This window comes from Sitodiplosis mosellana, unplaced genomic scaffold (genome assembly GCF_009176505.1).
Source record: "Sitodiplosis mosellana isolate CC-2019 unplaced genomic scaffold, AAFC_SMos_1.0 Smas_scaffold_3, whole genome shotgun sequence".
NCBI lineage: Eukaryota > Metazoa > Arthropoda > Insecta > Diptera > Cecidomyiidae > Sitodiplosis > Sitodiplosis mosellana.
In genome coordinates this window covers 3,082,560-3,095,439 of record NW_022595246.1, presented here as the reverse complement: position 1 = coordinate 3,095,439, position 12,880 = coordinate 3,082,560, and the positions used below count along the sequence as shown (strand labels likewise).

General features: G+C 36.0%; 2 protein-coding genes across 2 annotated transcripts in view; both read left to right on the top strand.

Annotated features, from left to right (window-relative positions):
• Positions 1-3,386, top strand: LOC129565936 (bis(5'-adenosyl)-triphosphatase enpp4-like). The gene is made up of 7 exons (XM_055441321.1): positions 1-459; positions 601-717; positions 802-1,041; positions 1,255-1,477; positions 1,706-1,915; positions 1,977-2,222; positions 2,684-3,386. Exons 1-7 carry the CDS (start codon positions 214-216, stop codon positions 2,863-2,865), a joined length of 1,464 nt encoding a protein of 487 aa, XP_055297296.1. The 5' UTR covers positions 1-213; the 3' UTR covers positions 2,866-3,386.
• Positions 3,387-7,605: 4,219 nt separating this feature from the next.
• The window catches only part of LOC129566446 (sterol regulatory element-binding protein 2-like), a 5,385-nt gene continuing 110 nt past the window's right edge, over positions 7,606-12,880 (top strand). Inside the window, exons 1-7 of the mRNA XM_055442388.1 lie at positions 7,606-8,935; positions 9,016-11,270; positions 11,383-11,536; positions 11,612-11,801; positions 12,025-12,136; positions 12,321-12,515; positions 12,657-12,880. The exon at positions 12,657-12,880 is cut by the window's right edge and continues 110 nt beyond it. Coding sequence (XP_055298363.1) covers positions 8,797-8,935; positions 9,016-11,270; positions 11,383-11,536; positions 11,612-11,801; positions 12,025-12,136; positions 12,321-12,515; positions 12,657-12,880 — 3,269 coding nt within the window. The 5' untranslated portion in view covers positions 7,606-8,796. The remainder of the gene's footprint in view (positions 8,936-9,015; positions 11,271-11,382; positions 11,537-11,611; positions 11,802-12,024; positions 12,137-12,320; positions 12,516-12,656) is intronic.

Sequence of the window (12,880 nt, the reverse complement as noted above, 5' to 3'; positions counted from 1 at the left end):
GTAAGTAGCTGTATATGCTCAGCGTGTTGCAAATCGCGTGCCACTTTTGAAGATTTCATAAGGCGATCCAAAGTCTGTACGGAAACGAAAACGGTGAATTTATGAGGCGCATGCAGGCAATCGGTTTATGATATCAGTAGCTTTAGATACAGTTTCTTCCCGATTTTTGAGTCATTTTGTCGACAGCACTCGAAGGCAGCAGTTGGATGCAGGATGATTCGATTGATAGCTTCAGTTTTATTTTTATTTCTCAATATTTCGCTTAGAATTTGCGGAACGATACCATCGAAAAGCGAACCCGCACTTTTAGTGATTTCCTATGATGCCTTTCGCCCGGAATATTTAAATCGTGGAGTTACACCACATCTAAATAGATTTCGGAAAGAGGGCACTTCGGCACAATTCATGTTTAACGTTTTTCCCACGAAGACATTTGTCAATCATTTTACCATCGCAACGGTAAGTACTCAGAATTGTTAGCTGTTACTATTGAAAAATATTACTGTTTTTCGATTTGGAACCGCACGATAAATTCGAAAATGAGGCCATAGAGGAAATTTCATCTCTTTAACAACTTTTTTCCATTCAACTCCGACATAGGGCCTGTATGCAGAGACGCACGGTGTGTTAGCAAACGAAGTATATGATTCAGAGCAAGGAAAATTGTTCTACGGCTATGATTTATTTCATTATAGCAATAAAACGATTCCACTTTGGGTAATTCCACTCAATTTATGCCATTTTAAACGACCATTTCTAATTCATTTTCCATTTTTGCAAATATTTGCGTCGTACTTTTAGACGGCAAATGAAAAATCTGGCAAACATTCCGGCTGCATGATGTGGACTGGTAGTAACTTCGAATACGATGGTATAAATTGTACGTTCACTGTGGGATTCAATGAAGAAATGAAGTGGGAGGATAGAGTTGACATCGCCTTGTCATGGTTTAACGACAAGAAAACACCAGCGAATCTCGTTATGTTGTACATTGAAGAGCCTGACTCGCATGGGCACATTTACGGGCCCGACTCACCTGAGGTAAGTTCGAACGTTTTTTTTTTTAATTATTTTAATTTTTAAATGTCACGTTGTTGTGAGGAATTGACACATACGTAAGTTTTCTTATCAGATCTTGAGATAATCACACTCCATGTCAAGGACACTATCAACACTCGATGTTCACTTCAATGACAATTAAAACACTGTTTCATTTCATTTTGCATATTTTCATTGTTTGATTCTTAAAATCAGATAACGAATATGGTGGCGAGACTAGATAACCTCACGCAATATATTCAAGACAAGTTGACTGCAACGGGCTTGGACAAACGTGTCAACGTAGTTCACGTGTCTGATCACGGAATGATTGGCGTAGCTCCACCGAATTTCATTTATTTGAATGAGACTTTAGCTAACGACAATTGTGAAATATTCGGAACATCGCCAGTGCTACAAATTGTACCAAAGGATAAAAGTGAGTGAAAATGTACAGGAACTTTAAAAGTAAAACTAAATGGAAATTCCTAATTAGGTGGAATAATCGTTGATATCTAAAATTGTTGTTAATTTGACTTTGAATCTGATTCCATCGAATTTATTTGATTTCTCTTCTTTAAGGAGATAAACCATTGAAAAAAATAAGAATACTAATTCCAACGAATTACAATTCCACATTCAAATGAATTCTACATTTTGATTTCAGCCAAAGAGGATGATATTTTTGCCAAGTTAACCAAGGCTGCCGAGCAGAACGGCCACTTTAAAGTCTTCAATCAGAAGAATATTCCAGTGCGATGGCATGTAAATAATACTCGACGCATGGGACCGATACTTGCTGTAGCCAACAGTGGATACGGGTTCCAGGATTTATGGGGAAATGCGCTAATTTATGAAAGAAAATACAATATTTCGAGTAAGTGAAATCAATCTAAATCCACGGTGAACTTTTTGATCATTTTGGCTTTTGTTCTCAGTAACCAACAAGACCAAATACGGTGTTCATGGGTATGACAATCAAGATCCAAATATGCATGCAATTTTTATGGCCAAAGGACCACTATTTGCCAAAGGCAAAACACTCAAATCTGTCAATATGATTGATTTGTACAACTTATTCTGTTACATTCTAAATATTCAATGTCACCAAACGGATGGAGCGAAAAAACTCGATATGTACGACGATCTGTTTGCCCGTAAACCCGTTAGAGCCACTCAGAAAGGTAAGCGCCGTCATTCGTGATCAAATGAATTAAATAAAAGCGCATTACTGTAATGACCTTCTGCATGTGTTTCAATCATATTGCTTCAAATGACTAACACTACCGTTTATTTACTCAAAATTGCATGAATAATAAAGATGAGATTCTTATTGTCGTTTTAACTTGCTCGCTTTTTATGTGTTTTCGCATTTCAATGCTTTTTAAGTACAAAGATATTTCAATGAAACTGCATGCTTTTTTAGATCATAAGATAAACAAAAACTCTCACAATAAACCGTTCACCATTGTTTTGATGCGATTTAATTAACCCTATAAGCGAATGCAAGACTGTTCACAATATTTGTACAAAAACAGTACTTTTCCCTAGACTTTTCCCTTAACGTTGTGTTTTTTGCTTGTGTTGGTGTTTGTAGAAACTTACTACAAGCAAAACTTACTCAAATCCATCCAATTCTTTTCAGACGAGAGCTCATCACTGGCCACATGGGGCGTATTATTCGTACTTTTGACAGTTGTGACAATTGTAATTATGAAAGTGAGAAAACTTCGTCGGCAATATGCTTATCAGAGATATCAAGAACAAAGTAAGCACCTTCTAACTGACTTCGAGATGGATGATGAACCATCAGTTCGGTACAGCTGAAGACGATAGGAATCAATTTATGGTAGCTTTATATTTGATATGAATCTCCTACAATTATTATTTAATTACGGGTTTTATTTTTTATATATATTCTCGACTTTAATTTGTTTGTATATTCTTAATGTTTAAGCGAAGTGAAGCTCTGCGATCTAGATTTTTTTGCTTATTAAATTTGCCTATAAGCTCTAGTTTAGCGGTATTTTTTCATACTAACAATGGTAACACTGTGAAACGACAAAAATGAATGGAATTCAAATTGTCGTTGAAAATGAAATCAAAATTCTTCCTCATCCTGATACGGACATTCAACACGTATAAATTTTTAGTTTTGAATTGTTATGCATAAATTGAAACCGAAACTACGTCAAATCAATTTACCTCCTGAATTACCAATTCAACATGTTGATAAAATATATCTTTTAGATTACCCATTTTGTTTTTGTTAATTTTTATGCATATATTTTGTACACTACAGATATAATTGAAAGAATAAACTAAAAATCAATACAAAATAAGCTCAACTTTCAGTGTTTCAATACATTTTAATCGATTTTTAACGTTTCAATGCATTTCCCAAGAAAGAAGCTCATGGGCCATGAATCATGGTAAAATTCAGTTAAAATTTGTTAACTTTCTTTTGTTATCATCGTTTGTTGTGTGTTGCGACAACGTCAAGTTATTTATTATATCGTTCGGATTGAGTGCACCCGAATTGAAAATGTGTTGAAAAAAAAACAAACTAAAATTGGATGAAAGTAAAATAAGCAAAAGGGTATTCGTGTAATAGAATATTAATTTTCTACTTTCATCTAATCCGAGCTGTCTCTTACCGTTAATCTGAAGCCAACTGCAGCATCCAATAAAAAGGGAAGTCGATGAAAAATTCTATTCCAAAGCAATGATTCGGATTATTCAGGCAAAGAAAAACAGAAAGTTTGAATAATAATAATAATTTAGGTCACGTAAAACCGCAATTGCAAGCCGCAATTCGAGACTATTGATTGTTAATCATCGTTCAATGCAAGGTGCGTTATGAATAAAAAATTACCTCTTTGCAGCTTCAATTCCCTTCTGCGAACACACGAGTTACGATGACAGTATGGTAGTGTGCTGTACAAGTGAACGAATATATCGGACAATAATCGTATTCAAATGATGAAGCACATAGTCTTTTCATCCAGCAAAAAAACAAATTTACATATTATTACACTTAACCTAAAGGGTAGAAGTGTTCTTCATTTTCAAAAGAAACAAACATTGTGCTAGAGTTTAAATGATCTTTTTATTTAAATTCACAGATAAAATACAGGTATTGTGTGTGTATGGGTTTGTATAGGTATATGTGGGTATTCTCGGAAGTTTCTTCGTGAGATTTATTAAAATTCATTCAAATTTTCGTTATATAATATATTTTGGTTTTTTTTTCTTCTTCTTCTTATTCATTTTATAAAATCATGCGTTGAAGCATTTTTTCTCGAAAAATAGATTTGATTTAGTTTCAAAGATTTAGGTAGAAAATGTCTTATTTTTTTGTGTGAAAATGATTGAAATGTGTTGAAAACTCGCATGAGCAACGATGAGTCAATTCACCAAGATATGGAATTTGTTAAGTTTATAGTTTTGATTTAGGTTTTGTGCGTGAATGATTTAGAATGTTGCATTTGGAAAATCATTTGTGTGAATTCTCTTTGCAATAATCCATATGGTAACATTCAAACTTAGCATTCAGAATAGAATTATTTTTCTTTATATTTATTTTTTATCTTGATCAATTTTCATTTGTAGACTTTTTTTTACTGGATTTTTTTTTTCTTTTCTCTAACGTACAACGAGAGTTAGTTGAATATTTGAATAGACTATCACAATAAAGTGCAAACACATCAATGATACTTAATCATTATCATTTCTTAGCCCTGTGTCCTACTTTTTTTCTTTTCTAAAAACGAGGTTACCCGTGTTTTTCCTCTTAGCTCAGATACCTATGCAAAATGTAAAACTTGAAAAGGAAATATTATGCAGGAGAAAAAAAACGGTTTGTGTATAAAAAAAATCCATAGCTCTAGTCAAGGATGTTTGCAAAAGGACATTCGGGTTGGAAATCCTTTAGAAATTGTAAGAGTAAACAGGAAGTTAAAAGAATGTTGGTCAATTTGATGAAAATACCGAATTGATTGGCTGGTGCATTTTACACTCGTTGATTTACTATATCTACTGTGCCGTATGACTGAAGAGTAATTTTGAAAAAAAAATAAACATTTCATTCGGCGTCAATTTCTTTTTTAAATGTAATTTTCTTAAACTAAATTCTATATGTGTCAATAAATAATGTTTATAGCCATCCGATTCAATGGATATTTAACTAATTACTTGGAAAATTGAAACAAAATATTCCAATACCATTGAATTTCAATCGAATTAAAATGCATAAATCAGACTTTCAAATTAGTTGTGTGTGTGTTCGTTCGTTCGTTCGTTCGTCCATCAATTCAATGAGACACAATATAATAACAGTTATCGCATATGTTTTCAATATCAGATAAATGGTACAGTTTATAACAGTTATTGAGTATATAAATCGAATCTCTTATTCCATTGGGTTGCTGTATAACGTATAGACTCTATAGAAAATACATGAGAGACACATATTCACTTTTCAGCTTCTTCGTAATAATGTGCACGTACAAGTTGGCTTTGTTTTTTGTTTTGTTTTGTTGTGGATGTATTTGTGTGCCTGTCATTGTTTTTGAACTTGATATTCTAGCGGAGGTTGTCACATTAAAATCGATTATTCAGTTACACACTCAGAACGAGAGAGAGAGAGAGAGAGAGAGAGATAGAGAAAATTTGTTAACAATATATAATGATAATAGATTTGCAGCGTGTAACAACCGACACATTTCAATTTTATGGTATTTTCATCTCATTTTTCAACCAAGCGACCACAAAACAACACACTGAATGACTGCCGATAACAGATAAACAGATAGATAGTGTGTGAGAGAGAAAGTGAGTGAGGAGTGCAGACCTTAATCAAATTTCCAATATAAAACATGCCAAAGAGCCATTGTTGTGCGACGTGACACTGCTTGTTGAGTGAACAGACCAAAAGAGTGAGAGTTAGAACCAGTAAAAAAAAGAGAGTTCGAGTTCTTTCTTCTTTTCCTCTGCTCTTTTTTCCCCGATATTTCCGAAAGTCACTGCAATGTTTAAATACATGCCGAGTCCTTATTCATTGTTGTCAATGTTGTTATCGTTCCGCAGAATGTATATTTTATCGGGTCAACGGAAAATTTGTAATTCGGTCCTTTATCAAAATCAGCCTACAATGTGTGCGCTGTGGTGATGATTGTTTAGCTCTATTAAGAAAATTTCACGTTTGAATTTCATTCAGTATTTCTCTTTTCCTTACTCTTTCTTCTCTGGTTGGTTGCTCCGGCAACTTCACACTAATATATATATATCGGTGGTTGCGATACGCAATTGAGACACTTTTTTTCATATTCTATTCTACTTTGTATAGTCTATGGTTGTTGTGGTTGTTGTTGTTGTGCGTGATGAACTGTTGAAGCGTGAGCGACGGTAGATTTTAGCTTTGTAGACAGCTCGAATAGGATGGACATTTTTTTTGCTATACTTTTTTTCTATTTTTTTTTCCTTTCTTTTTGTTGTGGTTTGCGGGATGAACAACACAGCGAACATCAATTATTACGAAGCACAGTAATAGTACACAGAAAACAGAGCAGCAATGATTTTGTTTGATGTTGTTGTTGTTGTAGTTGTTATAGTTGAAAGACTAAGTATTTCTGATTCTGCAAGTGAACAATGCATCCATGATGATTGTACACTAAATTGCAGTTACGTTTTGGTAACATCGCAATTAAAACTTTATCCAAACAGACGGGTAGTTTTTATTTTTTTTACCTTTTTTTTCTGTTGTTGCTGTTTTATTATGGTGGCAAATGCATTCATTTGTTGTTGAAAATGGATTTATTTGTTGAATGCAATGCGATACAATAGGTCAATCATACGGTCATGATTTCTAAATTCTTGTTTTTGACCTTCAATGATCGAATGCAAACGAGTGTTGGTCTTCTCCTGCTCCTTGACGATTCGCTCTAAAAAGTAGAGCTTTCGGCGTTCAATTTCAGCCATATCGTCACACGATGACTCTTCGCTACCCTGTTGATATGACTGTTGACTCGATGTTTGTGGATCCATATTTGATTTTACTTTTGAAATTGGCTTTTTGTTCGCTGCTTACAGTACAATAAGAGCACACAATATGGTTTCGTTCTTTTTGTCGATTGAACACTTTGGAAATTTTCCGATGCACTGAACGCAGCAGGAGAAAAAAACAATTTCGGCAAAAATGTTTTTCCAATTATATATATTATAAACTATGATAAAGACTCAACGCAAAACGGTTCGCAAAGAATGAGTTCAACAATTGATGGATGTGATGCTACTATGATCAACTGGCCAACTCTCAACAACGACTGTTTACTCGAAACTGTTGAAACTATCCACATCGAGATTTGGTGGTGGATGCGAAAAAGTGTGTTGAAGCGCATGAAATCAATTTTCGATGAAAATTGCACAACCTTCCAGTGCGTACGCAATTTTTTTCATCTTCATTTCTCGCTCACTCTTTCTCTTGAACCCACCAGCTAGCTAGCATGTATCGGTGCTGTGTTCACATATTTACCATCCAATCCAATTCTCCCTAATCGTCTCTCATTCATTCATGACAATAAAACACAGAGACAAGCAGCCATAGCGCCTATCACAACATTATTCTCTCGCACAATTACAGATGCGACGACGACAAGGACGGAGGCAACAAGCGAGTATCGCTTGAAGAAATGTACTGAATGCCAAAAGGAACACGATGACACACAAATCTACATTGCAAATTTTATTCGCTCGCGACAATTCAATCGCTTTCGAGTTTTGTTTTGTTTTTATTCTTCGCTGTTTTCTGTTATTTAGCCAACAGCAAATCGTGACCTGGAAATTTTCTTCCTATATCTTGCAATCAAGATGCAAAGCTTCAACAGTTTCAACAGCCAAGTGCATCAAATAGAACGAAAATTATCAAGTCAATCATATTTTTTCCTGAGTGGCAAACGGAGAACAGAAGGCAGAGGCAAAACGAAAAAAAGTGCTTCGCATATTTTCCATATTTTCGATTCAGCTATAATCGGAACAAAGCAGTAGAGCCGCTATTGTACAGTACTAGAATGGTTTGCGTGAGTGAACACGACACATGCGTGAATGTATTTGACTTTGACAACGGCAGATTACAGTAACATTTCATCACATACAGTTTGAAAGACATCAATGAAGTGTAGAAAAAAAAATTGCTGAAAATATAACATAAAATTCGATTGAAGCTAAAAATTCCAAGTGCTGAATATAAGCACTAGTTGAAACTAGATGTGAAAGAATTTGGTTGGAATAGTTAAAAATTCCGTAGTGAAAGTGAATGAAAAAGTTCGCCGTCAAGTACATTTGTTTTGGTTCTATGTTCAATTTGACGTTTACGGCAATAACACATCGTCCGATGTGGTGTGACGTCACAATCGTACGATACAACATGCCATTTGTTTTGATTGGACGATGACTCAGTGTATGTTGTTGTTGTTATTCAGATACAAATATTGGACTTGAACAGACGTTACTGTGCGATACTCTCTGTGTTGACTATTGTTGGGAGTTTGTGTTTATTTTAAATTTAGAAAAAAACCGGGAACTAAAATTGTGTGCGAACTACGGTTGAAAAGGGAATTCGATAATACAGAGAAATTGAGAGAGAACACGGGTGCAGTGATTTAATACACAGAGAAATCGTAATCGTCGGTGGGCCGAATAAACGACACAGCAAAAATCACGCGTTTTTCAAAACGCGCGATTTAAAAGTGGTTCGATACAATGGACTCAGTTAAATGGGTGCATGCGACGGGAATGGAGCCAGACGAGGTGATGGTTTCAGACAACTCACTACTTGAGTTTGTCAAAGACGACGATATTGTTACGGGATTAGATACACAGGACGATATACTGCCACACGGTAATTTATTTATTCTTTTTTTAATATTTATCAAACAATTTAAATGTTTTTAATTTTCGATGGATTTTTATTTTGCGCAGATATTTTCAACGAAATCATAAACAAGTTTGATTTTGACGACAGCGATGTGAATATCAATTCATTTTTGAATGATTTGAATACGGCGGACAGTAGCAATTCAACAATTAACGATTTTGTGCCGAAGAATTTGGACGATCCGTTGTTGTCATCGTCAAACGCAAGCATTAATTACAACGATTTTAATACACAGACAGCTATGATTCAGAGCAAATCGACAATTTCGCAGCAGCAACAGCAACAGCAACAACAACAACAGCAGCAAGCTATTCCGAGCATTGCCACCAATACAGCAGCACAATTGCCGCAAATAATTTCATCATCACCAGTGCACATTACGACAGCTGAAATTTCAAATCAACTGGAGACCGTTGTCTATCAAATTGCCAACAATTCAATTGGTTCAAATAAATTTGTAACAACCGCTTCACCTGTTCGGACGCAACAAGTTATTAGTGGTTTAACACCGATCCAAATGGTTTTCAATAGTGTTGAAACGACCGATTTCCAGCCGGTACAAAAGTATGCCGAAATAAGTGAAACACAGCCGATTGTGGTGCAAAGTGGTGGGCTATTGAATTCAACTAAAGTGGTGGAAAGTAATGGCAAATCGATCATATTGAATCCAACAGTGGTGTATGCAAATGCAACTCCAGTTTCAAGCAACTCGATGCAAAGTGTGCAGTTGATTAACGCCACCAATGGCACAATACTGACACAAGTTCCTGTGTCAACGATAATGGTGGAACAAGAACCAGAAAGACCACCGAAAGTAAAAGAGGTGAAGCGTTCTACACACAATGCGATCGAACGCCGTTATCGTACCTCTATCAACGATAAAATTGTTGAGTTGAAAAATATGTTGGTTGGAGAGGGTGGGAAACTCAATAAATCAGCTATTTTGAAGCGATCAATTGAGAAAATCAATGACTTGGAGACCGAAAACTATGAGCTACGCTTGCAAAATGCACGTATGCGTGAAATGTTGCTTGCCCAAGGACCGATTACCGCCGATGAAAGCTCGTTGAAAACATTGCTATTACAGAATCCCATCAATCCAAACAAGCGGCGATACACCAATTCATCGATCGCTTCAAGTTCGGATTATGGCAACCAATCTCCACCAACGAGCGACGAATCAAATCCCTCTTTGTCACCAGCCCGATCAGATACTGGTTCGATGTCACCGCTTGGTAGCGATGAGATTACAACCGAAATCGATCGTTCGGCCAAACGCAAGAAGAATCACATGGATAACATCACAACGCATGGCATGTCATCGATGTCAAAGCTCACACTTTGCGCATTTATGTTTGCCATCATCACTCTCAACCCATTGGCCAGCTTGTTGTCAGACAAAGCAGCCGGTGACGCTGGTCTATTTGAAGGAACGATCACCGCTACTCGACGTGACATTCTGAAAGCTGATGTGGAAGACGGCAACTTTTCCCAAAGCATTTGGCCTCAGTTCAGCAACTCTTTTGTGGCTCTGATTTTGAATATCATTCTTATGACCGTTTGCTTGGTGAAATTGTGCTATCACAGCGATCCAGTGATGAATTTTCGGTCTCCAACCGCTGATAAGTACTTCAAACAAAAGGCCGATGCCGATACCGAATTCGATCAGGGCAATGCCAGCGCTGCTTTTATCGCCTATGAAAAATGCTTACAAATGTTCGGGGTGACTCTTCCGCAGTCTTGGTTTGAATTGGTTCCGATGACAATTTGGCAATTTTTGAGATGCTGCGTTCATCGTCTGCGCTTCGGTCAATGGCTATCTCGTAAATTTGGACGCATCATTCGGTCGGACGAAACCCAAAAAGACGCTCTGAACTCGGCACAAGAACTTGCCATCATTCTAAATCGATGCAATCAAATTCATCTGAGTCAAAATATTGGTAATGGCTGCGGATTGATCCTATCCATGTATGCGGTTAATATGGCTGAAGTTGCACGGAACATCGCACCACTCACATTGATTGACGTTTATCTAACGGCCGCATTAAGATGCAGAAAGAATTACGTGTACTTCTTTAGCTGGATGTGCAGCCGATACTATTTCTATAAGGCACGTAACGAAGCCACGTTGTTGTGCGGACAACGACTACCACCAAAATATAACTGGATTTTCAACAATTCCTACGGCTATAAATACATTTGCAAATTTTCTTTTGACAATATTGCAAACAACTTGGAATCGGAATCACTCTTCTCCAGCGAAATCAATCCACTGGATACACTTTCGGCCGTTTTTGCAGTAAGTGAAAGCTATATTGAGTTTGATTTTTTCCATAAATATTTGAAGAAATTAAGTAGAAAATTTCTTGATTCTGAATAAAACTAAAAAAAAAATTTCTTCAATTTTGCAGAGTTACAACGAACACCTTCTGAAGTGTGCCCTCCAATGTCTGGTTGGTGTGAGCTATACATCAAGCAATGACATCAAGTCGTGTATTGCAATGGAGTGCAACGATGCAACCGTCATTCGAGACGTATTGAACTATTCTGAACTTCTTAGAGAAAGTAAGTTGATGCAAATTTATCTGAAGAATTATTGAATTTTCCATTTATTCTGAAATATTATTATTTTTCCATCAGATTGCGAAGATCCATTGACACTTTGGTGGGCCAACTTATTCACAATTGATGCATGCTGGCTTCTTGGTGACGACGCTTCAGCTGATAAAATGTTTGACGAAATTAGAAAAGTTCCAAAGGTATTGCGTGAATCGAAAGACCCATTAGCACGAACAGCTGTTACGGTTTTCTGCGCCAAGAAATTACTTGCGTAAGTAACAAAAAAATTTATTATTCTTTTTGCTAGCGACTTTTGACAATTTAGATGAAGAATTGCAAATTACTTAAATCAAAAACAATTTGAAAATCAAAATATTTTCTTTTCAGAAATTGTTTTTAAATTGAAAATGAAAAAAAAAATCGTTAAAAATGAATAAAAATAAACAATTCTTTCTTTTAACCATTGACCATTTTTCTCTCTCTATAATTCACAGTATGAAACAAAAACAAAGCGAACAGAAGATTTGGAGCTTGTGTAATTGTGCCAGCAAAATGTTTGCCGAGTCTTTGGTTTACAACAAAACAACCAAAAACGATATGATTCTGGTAAGAATATTACTTTTACTATTCAATTTTCGACCGAGCGTTTGATTCTTTCAAACACTTAAGAATTCAAATATTAAAATTTGAAATGGTTTTTTTTTTAAAAGAATTCCAGGCTTACTTTTTCTAATGTTGAAGAAAAATATCACCAAATAAATAATCAAACTGTTTCTTCAATTCATTCCAGTTCATTCATTTGCTATTTTGCGATTGGTTACTCGAGACACGAACAAGCTGCTGGGAAATGGAACAAAATTCTAAAGCTTGCGCTGATGACGATAACAACAATCAAGTGCTGACTGCACAGCCATTGCCAAGTAGACAACTCGAACAATTCCAAGCGGATTTGAATTCGTTGCATTGCATCATTGATTACATACCGGTAATTGCTCTTTTTCAATGTAATGATACATACTTCACTATTCAATCTACAGATATAAATTGTTCAAATTTAGTTTTTTGATAATTACCAAATGATACTGTAAGAGTTAAAATTGTAATGAATATCCCAATTCAATTTCAGACGGCAAAATCGCGAGTTTATTTGTATGAAGCCGTATCGCGATTGATGGCTGGCGCGGCACCCGGGCACACTCAGGAGCTGCTTGATCGCAGTTTTCATGAACAATATCGCCGAAATAACCGTTCCACCTTCCACTGTGGCAGTGGCAGCAAAGAGACCCAGAACAACAACACCAGTGAAACGGTGAACAGAAGACGGTGTGGTCAAAATGCATCAGCAGCTGT